Source organism: Mustela erminea, chromosome 15 (assembly GCF_009829155.1).
Source record: "Mustela erminea isolate mMusErm1 chromosome 15, mMusErm1.Pri, whole genome shotgun sequence".
NCBI lineage: Eukaryota > Metazoa > Chordata > Mammalia > Carnivora > Mustelidae > Mustela > Mustela erminea.
Window position 1 is genome coordinate 53,222,594 of NC_045628.1, and position 23,542 is coordinate 53,246,135.

General features: G+C 37.5%; 1 protein-coding gene across 2 annotated transcripts in view; it reads right to left on the bottom strand.

The window, feature by feature from the left end:
• VWA8 (von Willebrand factor A domain containing 8) overlaps positions 1-23,542 on the bottom strand; it is a 322,073-nt gene that overhangs the window by 106,464 nt on the left and 192,067 nt on the right. For both annotated transcript variants that reach the window (XM_032315220.1, XM_032315221.1), the window contains 5 exons: positions 21,441-21,646; positions 20,054-20,205; positions 4,067-4,175; positions 2,393-2,531; positions 747-946 (listed from right to left, as the gene is read on the bottom strand). In XM_032315220.1, coding sequence (XP_032171111.1) covers positions 747-946; positions 2,393-2,531; positions 4,067-4,175; positions 20,054-20,205; positions 21,441-21,646 — 806 coding nt within the window. The remainder of the gene's footprint in view (positions 1-746; positions 947-2,392; positions 2,532-4,066; positions 4,176-20,053; positions 20,206-21,440; positions 21,647-23,542) is intronic.

Below are 23,542 nucleotides of genomic sequence, written 5' to 3' on the forward strand. Positions count from 1 at the left end.
CTTCTCCCTCTGACTCTGTCTGCCTGTGCTTGCTCTCACTCGCTCTCTCTCTGACAAATAAATGAATAAAATCTTAAAAAAAAAAAAAATGTAGGTCAGGTCATGCTACTCCTCCGCTTGAAATGCTCTAACATGTTCCTCCTCCTCCCCTAGGCAGGACCCAGGACATTACAATGGTTGAGGAGGCTCTGCACCATCTGCTTCTCCATCCCCGGCACCATGCCCCTTCCCTAGCCAGCTGAGCAACCTCTGTGACCTCACCTCCCTATACTCTCCCCCTCACACTATCTTCCCCACCATATTTCTTTAAAGATGGAACAAAACCATGCTCTAGCCACTGGGCCTCTGAACTTTCATTCCCTTTGCCTAGAACTCTCTTATTTCAGATATCTGTTCTCCCCCTCACTTCCCTTAAGTCTTTGCTTAAGCATTCCCTCCTCATTTAGGCAAACCCTGCTCATCCACCCTATTTTAAATGTCGATCTTCCTGCCAGCCTTCTACTTTACTCTCCCTTGCTTCTCATCTTCTAACTTGAGATACTATTTAATGATTTCTTTTGCTTATTTAATGATTCCTACCTTCCTGCACCAGAATATAAGCTTTTCAGGCCAAAGATTTTTGTGTTCTGTTTGCTGCAGCATCCCCAGTAACAGGCACACGATATATATTTGCCGAATGAATAATATGCTCGGTATGGTGGATACTAGGTGATCGTAAGTATGCAAAAACCTTATACAAGCCTTACCTGCTGCTCATGGAGAATAACTTGACCCTTGAGGGGATTTCCCAGCGGTGCCACTGTCACAAATGGGTGCCAAACCCTACCGGCTATTCTTGGGAAGATGTCAGAGAAGTCCGCCAAGTAGCCACTTTTCCCGGTCACGTTCATGAAGTATAAGGTGATGGGATTGCATGCAACTATGTAGAGGGTATTTTCCTCATTTTCTGGAATGACAAAAGGTGTTAATTTTGTGGTCTGCACAAGATTTTCTGACTGGTCAACATGTCCAGTGCAATCTGAATCACGAGACAGAGCACACAGTTGGAACTCAGCCGATGATCTGTAGATGGACTGATTAGGAGACAGATACCTATAAATTAACTCTGATTCTAAGCTTTTCTCTAACAACTACAGAAGAGGGAAAAAACCAAAGGAAAAAAGCAACAAAAACTCTAATTTGCATAAGTGGACAATACTGAAAGAGAGAGTTAAGTGATAGGAAGGACAGCATCTGGGTTTTGTTTTTAAGGGCTAACTCTGACTGACAGCAGCTGCCTGGAAGGATGTTTGGAAACGGTCAAGGCCAGCACAAAGTCTAACCAGAAAAGCGCTCCTGACTAGCGAAGCCTCTCACAGGTGTGGGGTGGAGGGTCATGGCGTACTCATATCCAATCCCAAGAGATGCAACAAGGGGCCAAAGTTCAAACTTTATCAGCAAAATCCATATATAGTCCCTACTAGTGAATGTAAGATATCTTCACAAGAGCACCAGTCTGTTAACAAAAAAACTCTGTATTTTTTTTTTAATTGACTCAGAGAGAGAGAGAGAGAGATCACAGGTAGGCAGAGAGGCGGGTGTGGGGGGGAGCAGGCTCCCCGCCAAGAGGAGAGCCCAATGCGGGGCTCGATCCCAGGACCCTGGGATCATGACCTGAGCTGAAGGCAGAGGCTTTACCCACTGAGCCACCCAGGGACCCCATCTCTATATATTTTTAAAACACATATTTTTATTTAACAAAGCTGATTTTAGGAATAAACAATACTCATTGAACTGATATGAGCAAAAACTTGCCTCAGTAATCCCCATTTTAGGCAAGTGAGTCTCTCCCTTTCTCCTGTCATCATCTCTGTTTTATAGGACCTTAGTAACTGCCATCAATTGAAAACTTCTGCCAAAACATAGCCAGGGCACGCTGCATGAATCAGGAGGTAATGGCAACAGTCCAGAAAAGCAGATGCCAAAAATTCACATCCTTTATTCGCCATTCTTTACAATAACTTTAATGACTGCAAATCACTCCAGCTCTTTCATATTTCATGTAATCATCAAACTGGAATCCCTGCCCCCATATCCAATGTTTCTCTTTTTCTTTTCCCCTTCTATTTTTAGCACATGCCTGGGTGGGTATGTTTAACTTTGTGCTACAATTGTAATGAGAAACAGATATATGCTCACAAACTTAGCAGGGCGTAAGTGGATTCCACAATAGTATTTTGTTAGGTTATTATAGGAAATTAGTTCTAAATTACATACAATTACTATCTAATCCAAAAATGACACAGTTCCCGAGTCTATCATAGACTTCTTGATGTTTAGAGGTTCTTTTAATCCCTCTTTAAAAAAAAAAATCAATGCAGGAAGGAAGAATCAAAAGAGTAAATTGACATACCATGTGATGTAGCAATGTCACAGACTAAGTTAATTTCATCCAATGGTAACTTCCAGGAGGCACATTCTTCAGTAAAGGTTTGGGCTCTTTCTTCATATCTTTCTATTGGATATTCCTGTATGTTTATAAAGGCTGGGCCCTATAATAAAGTAGTTATCTGGGTTAAGGAATTTAGGTAGTTACCAAAATGTAGAAAGGCTAAAGTTTTTCTAAAATATAGAGTTTAAATTCAAATACTCAACATATTAAATTACCTCGTCTAATTTTATTGACTGCTATGATGCCTATAACAATAGTAATACCACATACTTGCATTTATAAATGCTTTCATTTGTGCTATCTTATTTAATTTCTCACTTTCTTTTCTGTTTACTGACAAAATATACCCGATGTAAAATCCCATAGGTTTCTCATGACTGTATCCCTTCCTAAGTCAAGAGCAAGTTTTGAACTGCAAGTCTTAGGACCCAGGGTTGGCCAAACCAGGAGAATAACCTGTAAATGTATGAATGATGGCCTGATACCGTTCCATTGTAAAGAATGATTATTATATCATTATATAGAAAGTAAGGGCTGAATCTGGGTCCTTGAAATAAAATATACATAAAAAGTGACATTCTAAATTTTTAAAAAAGCTTCCTGATAACCACTACCATTATTTACAAAAGGCAGACCATAACACACTTAATGAACAATCAATATAAACAGAAGGAGAGGAACTAATTTAATAATGTTATTGATATTAAGGCTGGGTCCTTCGAGATGAACACATATAGACATAACCACACTTTCAATATCTGCATCTGTACAGTTCTTAATTAATCAAAGATGTCTGGGTTAGATAGTGACCCTTGTGACATCCCTGCCACCCTCGACCCTGCCCCTTTTGATCTAGTCCAAGTCTCAGGAGCCGGAAGTCTAAAAACTACATTCCTCATCCTCTCTGGTAGTAAGGGTTCCAGGTATTGGGGTTCTGCCAATGAAATGCACTTGAACGGTCCACAGGTCAAGTCTGAGCCACTGCCTGCTTTTGTAAATAAGATTTTATGAGGACACAGCCACATTTCTCTGCTAACATACTGTCTACCGCTGTGCTACCCCCAGCAAAGGCGAGTAGCTGCAGCGGCAGAATCTGTGTGGCCTAGAACAGTTACTGTGTGGCCCCTTCCAGAAAAAGCTCGCTGATCTTGCCTGGCTATGTGGCTGCCAGCCACAGGGGTGGTGGGAGTAGCAGAAGCACTCATCCTGAGACTGAAAATCCAGCGGTGACCTGTTGACTTCTGTTCCTTCTGTCCCTTCTAATGAGCATCCAATTCCCCACAGTAAATCACTTTCTGCTTCAAATATCTAAAGGAGCTACTGTTACAACTAATGACTGATACTCTTTCCCTTTGTCTATTTACATGGAAACAAATATCATGGAGCCAGTGTTCTAGGATAACACACAACATACCTGACTCTAATTTAGGTTAGCTTTTAGGAATTCTATTAGCCATTAGCAATGATCTACATTGAACTCCTTGGAGGCCAGACTGGCTTGAGACGGGAGCAGAAGCTAAATCTAAAATTACCTCAGAACAAGTTATTTCTGAGATTATATGGGTTTTTCTCAGGGAAGACAGAGAAAAAAACCTGTAACATTCAATATTTTAATGAAGAAATAATGATATCAACCTTTATGTCTATATGATGAGTTTCTGCTGGACACAACAGTTTTTGTATTCCATTTCTTGACTGGCCAACTGTCCAGTAGCCCACGAACGTCTGCTCTGGCAGAGGCAACCTGGCAAGGATGATTTGAAAAGTCAACATTTCTTCTTGTTTCCAAGTCATAGAAAAAAAAAAATGAGCCGTCTATTATCAACCACATTAATAAATTTGGAGAATGCTTCACTTAGGAGTGAGTTATATTTTATTTTATTAAAAGATAGTCTATAGTACGACATTTAGAATATACTTTAAGAATTAGATGATACTCCTGCTGTTTGCAATGACATGGACGGAGGTAGAGAGTATTATGCTAATCGAAATAAGACAGTCAGAGACAGACTGAATACCATATGATTTCACTCATATGTGGAATTTAAGAAACAAAACAAGCAAAGAAGGAAGAGAGAGAGAGAGGGAGAAATCAAGAAACAGACTCTTAACTATAGAGAACAAAAGTGATGGTTACCAGAAGGGAGGGGTGTGGAGGGATGGGGGAAATAGGTGATGGGGATTAAGGAGTCCACTTGTCTGATGAGCACTGGGTCATGTGTAGAATTCCTGAATCACTATATCGTACAACTGAAACTAATATCACACTGTGTGTTAACTAACTGGAATTAAAATAAAAACTCAAAAAAAAAATTTTCACATTTCTAAAACTCAGAAGGTAAAGTCCTGTTCTGTTTTTAACTTGATGACAATAATTAAGGTTTACATATTTTTTCCTTGAATTGGTAAAATACTTCGTGATTTAATACCTCAATTTCTAATAAACTATAGAAAAGATTTAGAGAAAAAAAAATGAAACATTCTAACCATTTTTTAGTCTACTTTTTAAAATTTGGAATCAAATAGTATTATAAAATAATATAATAATATTATATAAAAATATATTATACATATAAAATATAAAAAATAATAAAATCAAATAATAAATAGTACACAATACAACAAGTCCTATATTTGTAAGTTGTACAGGGCAAGTTTCATAGAGTGTATTTTAGCACTTTAATCTTTTCTTCTTCTTTTTTTAATACTTTGAATTAAGTATGATATACATACAGAAATATTCACACCAATGTATCACTTAGCCCTGAATGCACCTCTGTATCCAGGTCATTATTTCCACTAAGGGAGCTACTGTCCTGACTTCAATGGAATTACTGTGTTTACATTCTTTTTTATTTAAAGTTATTTTTAGATAAAGCAATTTGTCAAAATACAGCAATCCTAGAAAACCACAAATTTTTGAGAATAAAGCCTTTTCATTTTAATCATATTATCTATTCTTCGAATCTTTTTTTAAAAAAAAGAACCATTAATTTGTCATTTAATTTATTATAAATTTCTTATTCCATGGCAAAAACGATTTAAAAAAATGATTCAGAGTTTAAAAGTTGTTTAAAAATAATGCATGTGGAAAAAAAAATGCATGTGGGACTATCAACTGAAATACATGCTTGGAATGAGTTTGATGATCATTAAAAGAGTGTATATTTATATTTAGAAATTATTTTATTTTCACTAACAGAACTACACAGTATTTCCGTATGCTTAATAAGACCATGTAAGGCTCAGACAGTTTTTACATAAAATAATGGAACCAAGCATTCTGGTGGAATATGCTTCTTGTCCCTTTAAAATGCTAATGTCTGCCATACACACAAAAGAATTTTACAGAGAAATTCTTCTAATTCATATGACATAAGTCTCTCAAAAGGAGTTTTTTGCTTTTTTAATCTATCATCTAAAACACATTTTAAGTGTCTGGACAATTATCCTGATTGGTCAGCCACTTCCCTGTTTACTAGAAATGAAGTGGGAGGGGCACCAAATCAGGGGATTTACAGTTATTGTGTTTCCTCTTTTAAATGTAATAAAAACACATTTCAGCGTCAAAAGGGCAGATCTTGAAAACGTGTTGCAGACTAGAATCTCTCCTTGTTAGGGAATGAGCGGCACTCTTCACTTGGTTTCAGCAGTTCACTAAAGGAGAATTAGATCTCTAAAAAGAGAAGGAGAAAACGAAGGGAGGACACACCTTATCTCCCTCAAGCCCAGAAGACTTAGTGTAACAAGATGCAGGAGGCCTGGGTTCTAGTTCTAGTTCTTCTATTAACTAGCTCTGCAAACATGGGAAGGAAAGAGTCTGCTAACTGCTCTGAGCGTTATCTTCTTCCTTTGTGAAATGAAAGGGATGATATGTGCAAGGTTCCTTATAGATTTAGGAGTCTCTGATGATGGATCACTAGAGTGGGTAGAGGGAAGCGTCCGTGCTAAATTCAACAGCCTTCCAGTACCTTCGCGCTCTAAAGTGAAAATAGAATGAAGATACCTATACCTGCCAACAGAATCAGTGCCCTGACAGACAAGTATGCTTTATTAAAGCTTATAAAAAGAGGGTCTAAATACATCCCAAATTAGCTCTTTGAAGACAACAGAATCAGTTACACATCTTGAAGTCTAATTAGAAGTGGACAATTGCTTTAAAAAAATGATCCCTGTGCACCTGGGTGGTTCAGTTGTTAAACATCTGCCTTTGGCTCAGTCATGATCCCAGGGTGCTGGGATAGAGCCCCACATCAGGCTTCCTGCTCCAGCAGGAAGTCTGTTTCTCTCTCTCCCTCTGCCCCTGCTTGTGTTCCTTCTCTCACTGTCTCTCTCTCTCTCTGTCAAATAAATAAATAAATAAATAAATAAATAAATAAATAAAATCTAAAAAAAAAAAAAAAAGATCCTTGGTTGACAGGTTGATATCTACCCTAAAAAATGGATTTAATAGCCTTTAATAATCTCACAAAAATATACAGATGCTTAAAAAAACCCCACAGACCTTCGTCCACTTGAGAAAAATTAACTTTATTCAACTTCTAGTTTTTATGCACGGTTTCTGGGATGCTCATGAAATCTGGTTTGAACTTGCAAACTCATTCAACATAATATTCACGGAAATTACAGGGTGCCCGGTTCCAACAAAAATTAGCACTAGCTGTTTGGTTGGCAGCATATGGGAAGGACATTCAGGTACCCCATATAGAAACTATCTGGAACCATGTAACAAGAGTGCTATTGGCAATAATGGCTAAAACCAAAAGACACACGTGGGATGTTCTGGAGTTATACAACAAACTGACTCCATCTTCAAAGTGTTGTCCTAAGACTTTGGCTGTGGGCTCCAGACTGGCCACCTGAGGTAAACCAAAGCCCCTCATTAATTTTTCACTACTAAGTCCTCCCAATAACCTGTGGAAAAATCTATTACTAACTGTTTCCCCTTCAATAAGTCAGTAGTCAGGGGAAGGGGAAGCAGTGTATTGGGTGCATGAGCAAGCTTTGGTATTGGAAACATAATCAACACTAATTCGGGGCTAACTCTAAAGGAATAACCAGTTAACAAAATGCCCTATATTCCATTACTGAAATCTGTCACCCAATTTTAACCACATTTAAATTGTTTACACCTGATTTCATGGAAATGACAGTGGCATTTTCCATGATTTTTAGATCCTGACACTTGTGTTGTTTAACTCTATTAATGTCTTAGCTGGAATGATGTCTGGATTTGATTTTAAGGAGGAGGAGGATGAACTTAAGGCCTATAAATAGCACTACTTTTTATCTTCAATGTCATTCATGAATTTATGTTTTTTAAAACAATGAAGTATTTCAATTCATATGTTGTGATGTTTCTTAATCCCTTTTGGAAGTATTAATAAAGATCTGGAAGTAAAAGTTTGAACTGAAAGAAAGGTGAATACCAAAATTATGACTCAGATCAAATTATACAGAAGGCAAACCAAAGTTTTTTTCTAAGCATGCACACAATTCATAACATGATGGATATGGACCCCAAAGCCGAGTAATAGAGTCTGAATGACATGCAAGAGATTTGTCTAAGATTGTTTCCATAAAGAGGTGATCTGGGGTTTTAAAGAGTATGTTCTGGTGAATTTCTGCCTTCTCTGAACATTTGCCAGTACTATTTCTGGAGTCTGAAAGAAACACATGAAAAAGATTTGTATCTTTCAGGGGCATTATGCAATTGGAAGTTGTTGATGTACCTATTAGCAACAATTCCTAAAACATCTCCTTACTACAAGAACTACTAATTTTCATGGGAATAGTGGAACCCCTCGGGGTAGTTCCACCAACTCTCAAAACTTCATCAATAACTACCATCTTGAAGAAGAAAAAGATCAACTCTGATTTTAGCAGTCCTCACACACCTGATGTTTTAAATCTAACCTCTCACAAAAATTAGTTTGGATTGTCCCACTGAGTTTACCAGGCCTTTCATGGAATAACCCTGACAAATATTACCACTTTTGGCTCTTATGCCTTCCTCTCACTCTCCAGCCAATTAAGGCCTTTGCCACTTTGAACTGCTACTTGCTCTTCCTGAACAAGCTATGCATTTTCATGCCTCCATGAGGCTATTACCTCTTCCCAGATTTCCTCTCTGCTATTGCCTCTTTGGTGAAATCCTTCTCATTCTTAAGGCCCAATTCAAACATCACTTCTCCTTGCATCTTTTGCCCATATTTCTTTCTGAGAAGAATGAATCTCTTGCTCTTCTGGGTTTCCATGGAACTTTGCACATTTGGAGCTCTTAGAAACTCTTAGGATACAGTTCTGTAGAATTTGCTATTTTCAAATTTAAGGCCTGATAGAGAATAAAGTTTTTGAAGTCAGAAGTGAATCCTTCCAAAAATTTGTGTTTACTAAAAGAAAAAGTCAGCATACTTAAAAAAAGGAAATAGAAAAGCCCCTTAAAACACTTTGTTATAATGGATCTTACTATTTCCCAGTTACACTCCCTTACTTGCTAGAAACTTCTGAATCTCCCTGCCCTATAATCTCTTGTGTTGCTGTTAAGTTAATTTTGTTTTGCTGCATATGCTGCGCGCACAAGGAGTATGTGTAGGTGTGTTTCCCGTCTCTGCCTGGCTCTGCATTAGACACGATGGCTTTCACTTTCTAACTTACACTCATGTTCCTCTGCTGCCTAGGTCCTGCTGACGTCACAGAAATGAAGAGTAATTTGGATGCATGAGATGGAAAAAGATCGGGGGAAACTTGCTATTCTTGGCTGACGGTTCTCAAATATGTGCCCCAATATCCAGAATGACTGTGTGGTCTTAGTGCTGGTGCCTCGAGTCACTCTGTGCCAGAACGGACACTGTCAGCTTGCTCAGCACATCTCTGGCTTCCTTCCTCCTGGAAGAAGGTGCCAAAGTACGGTTCTGGAGCCTGGGATTCCTTTCTCTCCTCTTTCTTAAAGTTTTACTGCAAAAACTTCTCTTTGTCTGCCATCTGCTTTACCAACCACACCTTAGTATTTTCTCATCTTCAGTTCTTCCCTTTTCTAATTATCCACATCAAGAATGACAGGGATTGAATTTTCCCCAGTTGGAAGTTCCTCACCCTTTCAACCCTCCCCATAGAAAACCTCTGTTATTTGCCACTAGAAGGACTAATAGGATGAGATAAACCAAACACGAATATAGCACTTTGAATACAACACTGCATAGCAAGGTTGGTACTTTACCTATTTTCCCAATGAGATGAATTCATCAAGGGTAAGGCTTACATTTTACTTGAATCCTTGACTCTCTGCTACTCGGAATCCATCCCCTCTGCCACTGAAATCTCTCTTGCTCTTGGGGCTCCTTTCCTTCCCACTGCCAGAGGCCAGCCCTCACTGGTCATCACCCAGATGAAGGCAGCTGCTTCCAGGCAGGTCTTCCTGTTGTCACTTTCATTGGCTTTGAGTTTGTTGTTGTTGTTGTTGTTGTTTTTAAAGGAAAAAAAAAAAAGCAACCAAAGGAATCCTTCTAAATTACACATTTGACCATGCTACTTTTGGCATCAAATTCTTCTGGGATTCCCTCTGACTCTTCTCTCCCTTTTAGCCCCATCACAAGGCATGCCCTTACTCCACCCTTTGAGTCACCAAACTACCGCAGTTTCTAAAGTGTACCCTGGCCTCTTAAAACGGTCTCTGCTTGAAGTGTTTTCTTCTTTTTTGCGTGGAGAAGGCCTAGTCATCCCTTAAGCAATCAGTCTGGTTAATCCTCCCTGACTCTACCCCAGGGCAGAAGGCAGCAATCCTACCTCTCTGATTCTCTCTAGTGTGGATTTAACAGTCACTCTTTACTTGAGTGCTTCCCCAATTAACCCTGAGCTCCCTGAAGGCAGGTATGAACACTTCATCACCTTTGTATTTCTGACTCCCTACCTAGTGTGTATTGATGTGAGAAACAAAGGCAAAAGAAAAAATTAAATCTCCTTACTGCTGACAGCCCACTGACAAGTCTTTGAAACAGGTAGTGTGACCTTCCTCTGGGAGCTCAGCTGCCTGGATGTTGACACTTTGCTAAGGGCAAAAGGCAATCTTAGCCTGATCCCCAGGATCCTCTTTAACAGATAAAAATTCCTTTGGAAACTTCCTTTATCTCTTCCCTCTAATATACATGTTGGCAATATGGCCCACTGATAGACATCTGAGGGGTCTCCTGATTGAGGGTTTACTAAACAGTAATAAATGACCTTTTCCTAACGATAGCTAGCCCCCTCACGATCCTGGAAACCTTGTTTCCAAAACACACTGGAGGCTTGTGCTGTCCCTAACCCCTCCGGACTTGAAAGTATATAATGGGCTACTTCTTGTGACCTCAGTGCAGCTCTTTTCTGCCCATGGGTGTTGTCCCTGTGCTTTAATAAGACCACTTTTTACTCCAAAGACATCTCAAGAATTTGGTATCAGCCATCGGCTCCAAACCCCACCACTTTAAACAGCATCATTTACCAAATAAATGCTCAAGTGTTTCTTAAATAAATGAGCACTTGGCTACATCAGAACTGCCAACATCTTCACCTGCTTGTTTCTCATCTCAATGGCAAGTTCCAAACCACTACAGCTTTCTTCCCCCATGGCATCCTGCTGAATAAATGATGCGATCTACTGTGTATTTGGAAGAACCAGCTATAGGTGGAGATCGGGAATTTCTGTGCAGGTAGGTGACATATTATCACCTGCAAATGCTCAAGGGAATCCAAGGATATTCTGTGAGACTATTTAAGATGGGTATGAAAGAAGATTCATAGACCTTAATGATTTCTATGTAGACTGGTTATATTTTAATTTTTTTCTGCATCTTCATAAAGGAGCTGAAAACAAATAAAATGGTTGTGAAGCTACTTTATCATATATCAAGAGAATATGGGGCAAAGGCTGAAACTATAAAACCCAATACCACCCTTCTGCTCCTAATAGTTCTGGGATATCATTATGTAAATCTTATTACTTTTGAAAACTAAGAGCTCTTTTATGAAATGAAAGTAAATCATCATGTAGAGTGGACTTGTACACCTTAGAACTCCACGATCAGCATTGTGAGCTTATTTGTAAAAACAAAGACTACAAAAAGAAAATTATAGCATATAAGAGTTCAGAAAAATGGAAGGAGAAGCACAAAACTTTAAGAAGAGACTCTTAATGTGATAAATAGTAATAAATAGTAAACCAATCATTATTCCTATTTTCAAAAATAAAATTAATGAAATTACTCCAAAGAGATGTCCCTGTTGGAATGTTCTCTTGGATGCCTGTGGTACGCCAAAGTTGGTTTTGGTGAGGAATGCAGCTGCTATTGATGTTCCAATTAATTACACAGGATAAGTCTTTAACATAGAAAACCAATTCCAGGCAGATACCCTTTCAAAGACATTCAGTCTAGATGAAGCTCTCCTGTCCGCACGTATGCACAACTATTTTTATTTTTGTTGCTTTAAAAGTGTTGTCTTCCCTCACTTGAGAGGTTTACGTTGATGTCAACCAATGCATAAATTTACTGATATTGTGTTGAAATGCAATAGAAATGTCTGGTTAATGTGATTTCTCCTTTGCCATTGGTCAGGGTGCAAACGTTCCACCCTGAGGGCAGGTATTGCAGTTGGTGTACCAGAGGCAAAGATCCCCAGATACAGCGATTTCAGAATAGACCTTTACTTCATCATTTTTATTTTATTTAAATAAGAAAATGAAAAGAATAATTCCAGTGCCTAGATAGTTGGTGGACATTTAAATAATAAAATATAGAAAATAATACATATGTTAGAATATTCAAACAGTACGGAAAGTGGGGCTTCCTGTCTCTAATCTGGGGGCCTCTCTCAAAGGCAACTCTCAACAGCTACTGTTGCATTTTTAAGTTTAAAATGTGAACCCATTTAAGAAGTTCAGTAAAAATATTGGCTGGGGTGCCAGTCGATTAAGCATCTGACTCTTGATCTCGGGTCAGGTCTTGATCTCAGGGTTGTGAGTTCAAGCCCTGTGCTGGGCTTATTTAAAAAAAAAAAAATAATAAATAAAATAAACGGGACATGATTCTTCATTTAGCAAATATACATCATAAGGAAACACATATAAAACCTTTTTAATTTCCTCAAACTTGTATTCCCTTTGGCTACTACAAATTAATGACTGGTAGATAATAGGTAGTCAGTGACAAACAGGCAATCAGTGCTTAAGGGGCACCTGGATGGCTCAGCAGGTTAAGCATCCAACTCTTGATTCTGGCTCAGGTCATGCCCCAGGATTGTGAGATCGAGCGCCGCAGAGGGCTCTGCACTGTAGGGGGAGCCTGCTTAAGCATCTTTCTCTCTACCTCTGCAACTCCTGCACCTGTGCTCTTTCTCTCAAAACAACAACAACAACAACAACAACAAACAAACAAGCAAACAAACAAAAAACAAAACACCACAAGACAAACAAGCCAACACACAAAAAGAAACTAGTTTAAGAATAAACTGTGAAATTTAAGAAACAAGGCAGAGGATCATAGTGGAAGAGAGGAAAAAACAAAGCAAGGTGAAACCAGAGAGGGAGACAAACCATAAGAGACTCTTCATCTCAGGAAACAAACTGAGGGCTGCGGGATGGGAAGGGGGTGAGGGGATGGGGTAACTGGGTGATGGACATTGGGGAGGGTATGTGTTATAATGAGCACTGGGTATTATATAAGACTGATGAATCATAGGCCTGTACCTCTGAAACCAATAATACACTATATGTTAATTTTAAAAAGAATAAACTAAGCAGCACTTAAAAAAAGAGATCAACAGAGTTCAGGACAAAGAATTTTAATATTTAAATATTTTATAGACATGTATGTCTCCTAGGGGCAGGGAGAGAAAAACGCATGATGCTAACTTCACAGGGTAGAGATAATTTCTCTGAATGTTTGCTTTATTTAAAAATGACCACAACCTTTGAGAAGATTCCATAAATTAGTTTTGTGTTACAAATCAGGAAGGAATAATGGCTAGTATGTTTTTTATGTATGGCAGCCAAATAAAGTTTTCTAGTTTGTTTTTATTTTCTAATGAATTACCTTGTATTTTATTTCATGATCCTTCACTATGTCAGGAAAAAAAAAAAAAAGAAAAAAAGAAAACTTAACTGGGAATGAAGAGGTCTCTCAAATGATCTTTATTATGCCAAAGTCTATGTTGATCCACTTTCTGACTTACTTTTCATTGTGAAATATCACTGGGGGCTACACCCCCCTCAAAATCTGAATCTATCATCATTGTGAAATATCACTGAATCTATCAAAACTGTGAAGAGTTACACATGTATGACATCATAGACAGTGATGTTTCCAAGTTGCTTAACTAAAATCTCAGGGCACTTTTAAAACAATTTCAGTTAATTTTCAATATCCAAAGAGTAACTTTGAGTTGTAATTTGCATATCAGTCTGCCTTCATTTGTCCTTAGAATTGGAATTAAAATTATGTATATGTATACTGCCTAGAGCAATCTAAGCCTTTAATGCCATTCCAATCAAAATTCCACCGGTATTTTTCAAAGAGCTGGAGCAAATAATCCTAAAATTTGTATGGAATCAGAAGAGACCCCGAATTGCTAAGGAAATGTTGAAAAAGAAAAACAAAACTGGGGGCATCACGTTACCTGATTTCAAGCTTTACTACAAAGCTGTGATCACCAAGACAGCATGGTACTGGTATAAAAACAGACACATAGACCAGTGGAACAGAGAGCCCAGATATGGACCCTCAACTCGGTGGTCAAATAATCTTTGACAAAGCAGGAAAAAATATACAGTGGAATAAAGACAGTCTCTCAATAAATGGTTCTGGGAAAATTGGACAGCTATATGTAGAAGAATGAAACTCGACCATTCTCTTACACCATACACAAAGATAAACTTGAAATGGATAAAAGACCTCAATGTGAGACAGGAATCCATCAGAATCCTAGAGAAGAACATAGGCAGTAACCTCTTTGATATCAGCCACAGCAACTTCTTTCAAGATATGTCTCCAAAGGCAAAGGAAACAAAAGCGAAAATGAACTTTTGGGACTTCATCAGGATCAAAAGCTTCTGCACAGCAAAGGAACAGACAACAAAACAAAGAGGCAACCTGGGAGAAGATATTTGCAAATGACAGTACAGACAAAAGGTTGATATCCAGGATCTATAAAGAACTTCTCAAACTCAACACACACAAAACAGATAATCATGTCAAAAAATGGGCAGAAGACATGAACAGACACTTCTCCAATGAAGACATACAAATGGCTATCAGACACATGAAAAAATGTTCATCATCACTAGCCATCAGGGAGATTAAAATTAAAACCACATTGAGATACCACCTTACACCAATGAGAATGGCCAAAATTAGCTAGACAGGAAACAACGTATGTTGGAGAAGATGTGGAGAAAGGGGAACTCTCTTACACTGTTGGTGGGAATGCAAGTTGGTGCAGCCACTTTGGAGAACAGTGTGGAGATTCCTTAAGAAATTAAAAATAGAGCTTCCCTATGACCCTGCAATTGCACTACTGGGTATTTACCCAAAAGATACAGATGTAGTGAGAAAAAGGGCCATCTGTACCCCAATGTTTATAGCAGCAATGGCCACAGTTGCCAAACTGTGGAAAGAACCAAGATGCCCTTCAACAGACGAATAGATAAGGAAAATGTGGTCCATATACACTATGGAGTATTACGCCTCCATCAAAAAGAATGAATACCCAACTTTTGTATCAACATGGATGGGACTGGAAGTGATTATGCTGAGTGAAATAAGTCAAGCAGAGAGAGTCAATTATCATATGGTTTCACTTATTTGTGGAGCATAACAAATAACATGGAGGACATGGGGAGATGGAGAGGAGAAGAAAGTTGAGGGAAATTGGAAGGGGAGATGAACCATGAGAGACTATGGACTCTGAAAAACAACCTGAGGGTTTTGAAGGGGCGGGGCATGGGAGGTTGGGAGAGCCAGGTGGTGGGTATTATGGAGGGCACATATTGCATGGAGCACTGGGTGTGGTGCATAAACAATGAATTCTGTTATGCTGAAAATAAATAAATAAATAAATTAATTAATTAATTAAAAAATTATGTATATGTATAGTATTTGCCCCCATTAGCCTTCTAACCTTAAGCGATTGACATAACTTCTCTGTGTCTCAAATTCCTCATTTATAAAATGTAATACTAATACTATATGTGTGCATCTGTATTTGTGTATATATATATACACACACATATGCACATATATACATATTTATGTATATATACACACATATATATATACACACATATATACCTAATATTATATATGATAGGTTTTTTATGAGGATTATCTAAATTCATGTAAATAAGTGCCTGGAAATGCGCTGGGCACATACTTATCTATAAGTTGTTTACATTATCATCATCACATTATTATCATCAACATTATTGTTGTTAATTAATGTTTAGAGTATTCACACTCCATTGTAAATCTATGAAATGATAATTCTCTCAAGAAATGTGAAGTTGAGGGCACCTGGGTGGCTCAGTGGGTTAAGCCTCTGCCTTCGGCTCAGGTCATGATCCCGGGGTCCTGGGATCAAGCCCCGCGTCGGGCTCTCTGCTCAGCGGGGAGCCTGCTTCCCCCTCTCTCTCTGCCTGCCTCTCTGCCTACTTGTGATCTCTCTCTCTGTGTCAAATAAATAAAATCTTTAAAAAAAAAAAGTGAAGTTGAGAGTGGCATATAAATGTAAGATTTAAAATATTGTATAAGTCACTTAATATTATGTTTAAAAAAAACAAGATTTTTTCTTTTAAAACAAATGCTTCCCCCCAACATGTTAGAGATCATAAATTACTCTGAAAAACACTTTTAGATTTAGAAGAACCACTGTGCTAATAGTATCTTTATTCCTAAATAAAAGATACTATTTTTGAAGTCAAAAATAAAAACTCATTTTAAGGAAAAACAAGAAAACTTTGTTTTGAAATTTATTATCTATCCCTACCATAGCAGATAACTGATATGCTTTTAGTTGGGTCTTTAGACCTAGTTGTGTGTGCACTCATTTTTCCCTCCAACAATGGCATTTGAAACTCAATAGATCAGATTATTTTTTTTTAAGAGATCAGAATTTAAGCCAAATCTTTCTATCTCTGCCTAAATTTCTCCCAGTGTGACTCCTTATTTGGCTAGGTCTGCCATCTCTTTGGCCTATCCTATCTCATGTACTAGAAACTTGAAAGGAAACAATAAACAAACAAACAAAAAACCTCAGGAAGTACTGGTAGGAAGAGGCTAATGTAATGAGGGGGTTGAGGTGGCCAATTCTGGTCTCAGTACTAAGAACTGGCGATATATTGCATATCAGTAAGAGCTGTGTTACACCTGACAAGCATGGTAAAATAGCCACCTAGGACGACTCAGTCTAAAAGTACCAGGTTCAGCAAAGGTTTAATAAAGAAGATAAGTCATATTCACCTCATAATAGGATACTGGGCCTTTTAAAAATGTGCAGAAACCTATGAGATAGGTACCATCCTGCACTCTTCAGGAGAACAAAAGGAGAAGTGACAGCATCTCTTCTGGGAATTCACCAAAGAGCAGGAATGGGAACATCACTGAACAGTCAAAATACAGTCTGATTGCAGCTGAGGAAGAAGGTGCTGTAGAAAATGGTACCATCCGTGCTCTACCATCATCTGTGCCTATGTGAAATCTTCCTTCTTCTACGATGTCTGCCTTATATCCCTTCTTAGTTATACACAGTGGGTGCCAATTATTTTTCCATCCCCATCTTGAGCGTGAATGTGAACACCTTATTCTGGCTCAATGTAATTTTGTTCCCATCCAATAAACACTATGGTTGGATTAGAGAACAAGATGAAGAGGCTGTAGCAAGGATTTTTCATTCAGGGCAAAGTGATAGTAACAATAATTAAAATATTTTGTCTTTCTTTTTTAGGAACAGAAGTCCAATGAAGACCTTTTTCACTGGCATATATATGCAGAGGTGGGCAGAAGCAGCCTGGAAGAACTGGGTTAGCAAAAGGTCTAGTGAAGTACAAGGTTTAGCAAAAGGCTTAGAAAAGTCAAAGCAAATTAGAAGACCACATGGGACAACTTTAAAACTTCAGAGGTCTATGTGATTACTATTAATGATGTGCTACTCTAGGGAGAAACAAGAAAATGTCAGTATCACTCCTTTCTTATTTGTTTTTGTAAGGGGAGAAAATTAAGATTACATTAACATGCAAAGGATGTTAGAAAAGGAAGGAATCTTATCAATAAAGTTAACCTTATTAACTTTATGAAAGTGACCCTATATTCTGGCTTCACTAGGAAAGTCTTATTTTACATCTCTTTTTACAATTATTATTACATGCATCCCCTTCCATTGTTAAACATGTACTAATTAGATGTTGTCGACTATAATTATGGTATTTAAAATGCCCTCATTTTGTCAACAGGCTAAGAGGTGTTTCTCCATCACTGACCAGGCACACAGGTTCAATATGTGACTAATTGTTGAATTCCCAGGCCATTACTTTGTCACTTACCATGCTATCCTACCCAAAGTAGATGACCGATTGTTCAACAGTAATAGACGCATGGAACCAACAAAATGGCATCAAAACTCTTGAGCTGCCCCAGTCATTATAATTTACCAGCATGGAAACAATGCTGTGAATGTGCAAACTGTAGTCTACTATTATCTCCAACCCAAGGGAAAATTCACTGCTCTATGAGTCTATTTTTAGCTATAAGCAGTGGGTAGACAACTAGCTGTTTCCATCCCCATCAGAGGCATGAGTGTGACCATCTTGTTTCTAGGCTCAATGTACTGTTTCCATAGATAAGTACTAGAATTGGCATTAACTTGCCAGAATTTTTCAGTTCAGAGCTGAGGACTGAAATGAATAAGTTAAACCATTTTATCTGTCTTCCTTAGAAACTTAAAATGCCAACCATTTTCTTTTGATTGATCTTACCAGCTGATATATATTTTAATTTTTATTTCAAGTTGTTCAAGCGTCCAAAAAAAAGTTATTTTTAAGTCATAAGTCTGGTTTCCATGAAGCCAAGACACTATAGGAATTTGTTAACAGTAATAAAAACCATCTTACTTTCAATTGAAAATAAAGATATAGTTCATAAAAAAGAAGTAAAAAACATGAGCACTTATAGAAGTTTGCACATTAAAGATAGTATCTTGAACTCTCCAATATAAAAGGTATGCTATTAATAAGTTAGCAAACTAGTTTCAAAATGCCTACAAACATTGCTAATCAATCAGTAAAACCGTAGAGAAAATCGTATGTCTTAACAGACACCAAATGACTCTTTTCAAAAAATTTACTCATTCATTAATAATATAAACCAATTCACTGATGATTTCAAACATAACTCCATCTTGTGCTTTTACCACAAAAGGGAAATATTTGTTTCTCTTTAAGAATCTTTGAAAAAACTGTTAAAGCTTTAACAATTTATATTTATTTTTATTTGTATATATTCTGACAAGTTTTTATAATAATGTCAAAGAATAAATAAGGGTAATATATCCACTTAGGATATATATGTATATGTATGTATGTGTGTGTGTGTGTATAGTTGGACTAGTCATTAATTTGTACTTAACAATTTTTTTTTCTTTTTAAAAGTTTTTTCTTTTTAGGGGGAAGCAGGCTCCCTGCTGAGCAGAGAGCTCGACACAGGTCTCAATCCCAAGACCCTGAGATCACGACCAGAGCCAAAGGCAGAGGCTTAACCACTGAGCCACCCAGGTGTCCCAACAGTTTTTTTCTAAGGAAGGTAGAGAGTGCCTCCTATATGAGACTAAATTTAAGTAATAATTTAAAAGTAATTATTGTCCCTTGAGAATTACGGTAATTGACTATTTTTTAATAGAAAAGATAGCATTAGATGCATTATCACTTGAGTGACAAACATCTAAAACTGTGTTCTAGTGAATTTGCACTGAACTTAATTACAAACTATATCAGCTATCTTTCTGGTAAACAACATATTTGCAGATTCTTTACTAAGGTTAAGTACGTAGCCCATAATTACAAAATAAAAGGCAGGCAATTGGCCTCCGTGAAACAAACCCACTTGTTTTCACTACCTCTTTCAATCTGTCGAGCTGAAATAAGAAACCAACATTCTCTTAAGTTAATATGATTATAATTTAGAAAATGATCACAACAGAAAAATATATGATGACATAAACAAGTTCTTAATGAAATACATATTACCCCTTTATGTAGCTTTCATGTTTGTACCATGATTTTGCACTAGATTAGGAAATGAGAGTCATAGTGATTCAACAAAAGGACAGAGACTGTTAAAGAAACAAATATTTCCCTTTATTTGATAACATTACATCTACTCATAGGACAGTCAAAATAATTAAAATTCTCAATTTACAGGCCTATAAATAATGCTACTTGACTGAAATCCAGCCAGCAAATAGCAACAAACATGTGAAAAGCTTACTCATGGAATTTCCACCCCATGCCAGTTTAGCAGCATGTAACAGTAGTTCAGAATTATCACCATTTAAGAATCAGAATAGTAACCCCAAGAGTATTTGACAATAATGAGTTTGCCTTACTCCTTCGCCAGCTGCACACTGGTTGGTTTTGCTCCGATAGGTATTCCGTATTTGTGCAAAGTGTTAATCAAAATCTCCCTCATGTCGTTGTTGTAGGAATCGAAGTCAAACACATTCCTAACCACGCTGGAGAGACCTTCAGTGGGAAATTTCTGTATTAATAAAAAAAAAAAAAATTCCTTAGGACACATGTGATTTATAAAACTGATAGAACAATAATGATTGAATCAACTTCAGCAAATATTTACAAGCCTTGTCAGGTAACAAGATAGGAGGAATATACACATTTTTCTTTTAATGTTTGCTCTGAAAACTTAGTATTTTCTTTTTCAAATAAATACTAGAATTTGAGGGGGCATAGCTCCTTCTTTCAAATGCTAAATCAGTGCTTAGATCCTGTTTGGTGACTTCCACTGCCTTTAAAATGAGTAGCAGATTGACAAAATTAAAAAAATTGCTATTTATATAGATAGAGGAGTGTTGAATATCAATACGGAAGTAATTAGAGAAATCACAGGTCTATTAATAAATGAAAGAAAGGTAAAGGAGTAAGAAAGAAGTAAAGAAGAACATAGTACAGTGAATAGACAAATAGGAAATAGAGGGAAAGAAAAATATTACTAACAGCAAAATTCATACTGGCTGGATACTCTGGGTCCTCTGGTGGCTCTGTCTTGATTTTCTTTAGGCTCTGGGAAATGAACTGGTCTTTTCAAGGCTTAATATGCAGAATGAAGCTTTCTATTTTTCTTTCTAGATTTTCCTTAAAGGGTTGGGGACAGGTCAGAGGTCATGAGTCATTAGGTTGTGACTTTCTGCTCAGAGACTATTATTTATTATACAAGTAGAACTGACCTCAGTTTTTTTTGTTTTCTTTACCATGGTGGACTATACATTTTATTTGTCTACAAAGAACTGCATTTTCCAGTCCATTTATTCTATCTTATAGAACCTTCTTGCAGTATTTACAGGCTTATCATAAATACTGTTAGTTCCTAGTAAGTTTTCTATCTTCATGTCTTTTGTTTTCAAAATGGAAATACTTTTCGCTAGGATACCACATGGTTGTTGTATAAAGTTGAAGAGTGGTAAAGTTTCACTGCATCTCACTCTCTTGTCCTCTCTCACCCCTCAAAAAACCCCACCAAATTTCCCAGCTCCTTGGTAATGGCCATGGCATAGAACCTTGCCTAAGTCAACTCAAAGGCTAAACGTCAACTGCTCATCAGTCTTCCAGATTTAAAATTTAGATTACAAACACTTCATATTTTATCTGAATCAGTACTATATCTTAGAAATGGAAAGACTTGGTATACATTAAGCAGTCTAAAAAAACACCAAGATTGATGGTTTCTTTTAAACATTTCTGCACAGGCATATGCCGTACCTGTAAATGTTTCACTATGTTGACAACTTCTCTGGTAGAATAAGGATAGTTAATAATCCCCTGGTCAGCTAAACTCCTCAGCTCTCCAAAGGCAGCCACAAGCTTCTGAAGGATGGGCTCAGGCACATTTGGTCCATATTGCCTGAGCATTTTGAGCTCTGAATGGGGTTTGGGATTATCAACTGCATGGCAGCTAAAAATATCACCTATAGGAGAAAAGAGATTCACATTCAGCATGCAAGTAATCCATTATAATGCCATAGGAAATACGGAATGACCATTTAAAGAGTCACTGGTTGTTCACCAAAGCACTTCCATTTTTAAATGTGTAAAACTGTACAGAAAGCCTGTCCAACAATAGGATGGTATAGAGAAGCAAGCAAATGACTGAAGCATAAGAAAAGGAAATGGAGTGACGTGTGGTTTATTCTTCATGGATTTTTCTGTTAAAAAATTATGTAATATCTGAATACAGTCCCACTGGGAGATACTCAAATAAAAAAGCCAAAAAAGGGAAGTCTCCCTATAGCTCTGCCACTCCCACTCCCTCCCCTACAGGCACCCAGGATGAACAGTTCAGTGTATTTATTCTTCCACCCTTGCATTGGTCTTTGTAAAAATGCACACATACAAACTCATAGTTTTAGTGATTAATTTTTTTTCATTGGAAAATACTCTTCATATTGTTCTGAGACTGTGTTTTTAACTTTAACACGTTGAATATTTTCAAATATTATATACATCTATCTCATACACATGTTCCTTTATGTACACCAAAAAGGGAGAGTTGGTATCATCACTCCATACACAATTTATATCTTATGCAGATCGCTAGAATACGCTTTGGAAGTTTGTTTTGGAAAAGTAAGCCTTCAGAGACAATGTCTAAACTAAAATTAAGAAAAAGGAATGTAGAAACACAAAATATTTCAACTGTAATTTAGGCAACTGAGATAATCCTAGAACAGCATAATCTATGCTCAAGAGAGATGGATTTCTCATTTAAAAGTTCATGTAATTTTACTGATTCACAATCCAAGAGACCAGGGGCCAAAGGAAGTTAAAGTAAATAGGTTTGCATTATTTAATATGTTCATTTCAGAAAGAACTTCCTAGTTCTTAAAAATCATTTAAATCATACAGGTACCTGGTTGGCTCAGCTGGCTAAGTGTCTGACTTTTTTTTTTTTTTTTAAGACTATTTATTTATAGGGCACCTGTGTGCCTCAGTGGGTTAAGGCCTCTGCCTTTGGCTCAGGTCATGATCTTAGAATCCTGGGATTGAGCCCCGCATCGGGCTCTCCGCTCAGCAGAGAGCCTGCTTCCTCCTCTCTCTCTCCCGGCCTCTCTGACTACGTGTGACCTCTCTCTCTCTCTCTGTGTCAAGTAAATAAAAAATATCTTTAAAAAATTAAAAAAAAAAGACTATTTATTTGTTTGACAGAAAGAGTGAGAGAGCACAGCATGGGTAACAGCAGAGGGAGAGAGAGAAGCAGACTCCCCGCTGAGCAGGGAGCCTAATGCAGGTCTCAATCCTAGGATGCTGGGATCGTGACCTGAGCAGCTGCTTAACTGAACGAGCCACCAGGCATCCTGAGTGTCTTGCCTCATTTTTGCTTTTTTTTTTTTTTTTTTTTTAATTAACATAAAATGTATTATTTGTTTCAGGGGTACAGGTCTGTCAATCATCAGGCTTACACAATTCACAGCACTCACCATAGCACATACCCTCCCCAATGTCCATCACCTAATCTCTTGACTTTTGATCTCAGCTCAGGTCATAATCTCAGGGATGGACATTTGGGTTCTTTCCATTGTTTGGCTATGTAAACAATACTCTATCACCTATCTTTATACTTAAATCATTGCACGGGTAATTCTCTTGAATAAATTTGTTGATATGGAATTGCTAGATCAAGAATCCAACTAGGAGTCTGTGCCTACTTCATACTGAGTATGAGAATTATTGTTATCTAGAATTACCTCCCTGCTATACAGAAGAAAAGTCCTTCTAAAAGGCTCCTGATGATGAAGCTTATCTCAGGACCATTCTGATCCATGCGAATCAGTCTTCTCAGAGCTGGTCTCAAACTCTCAGGGGGA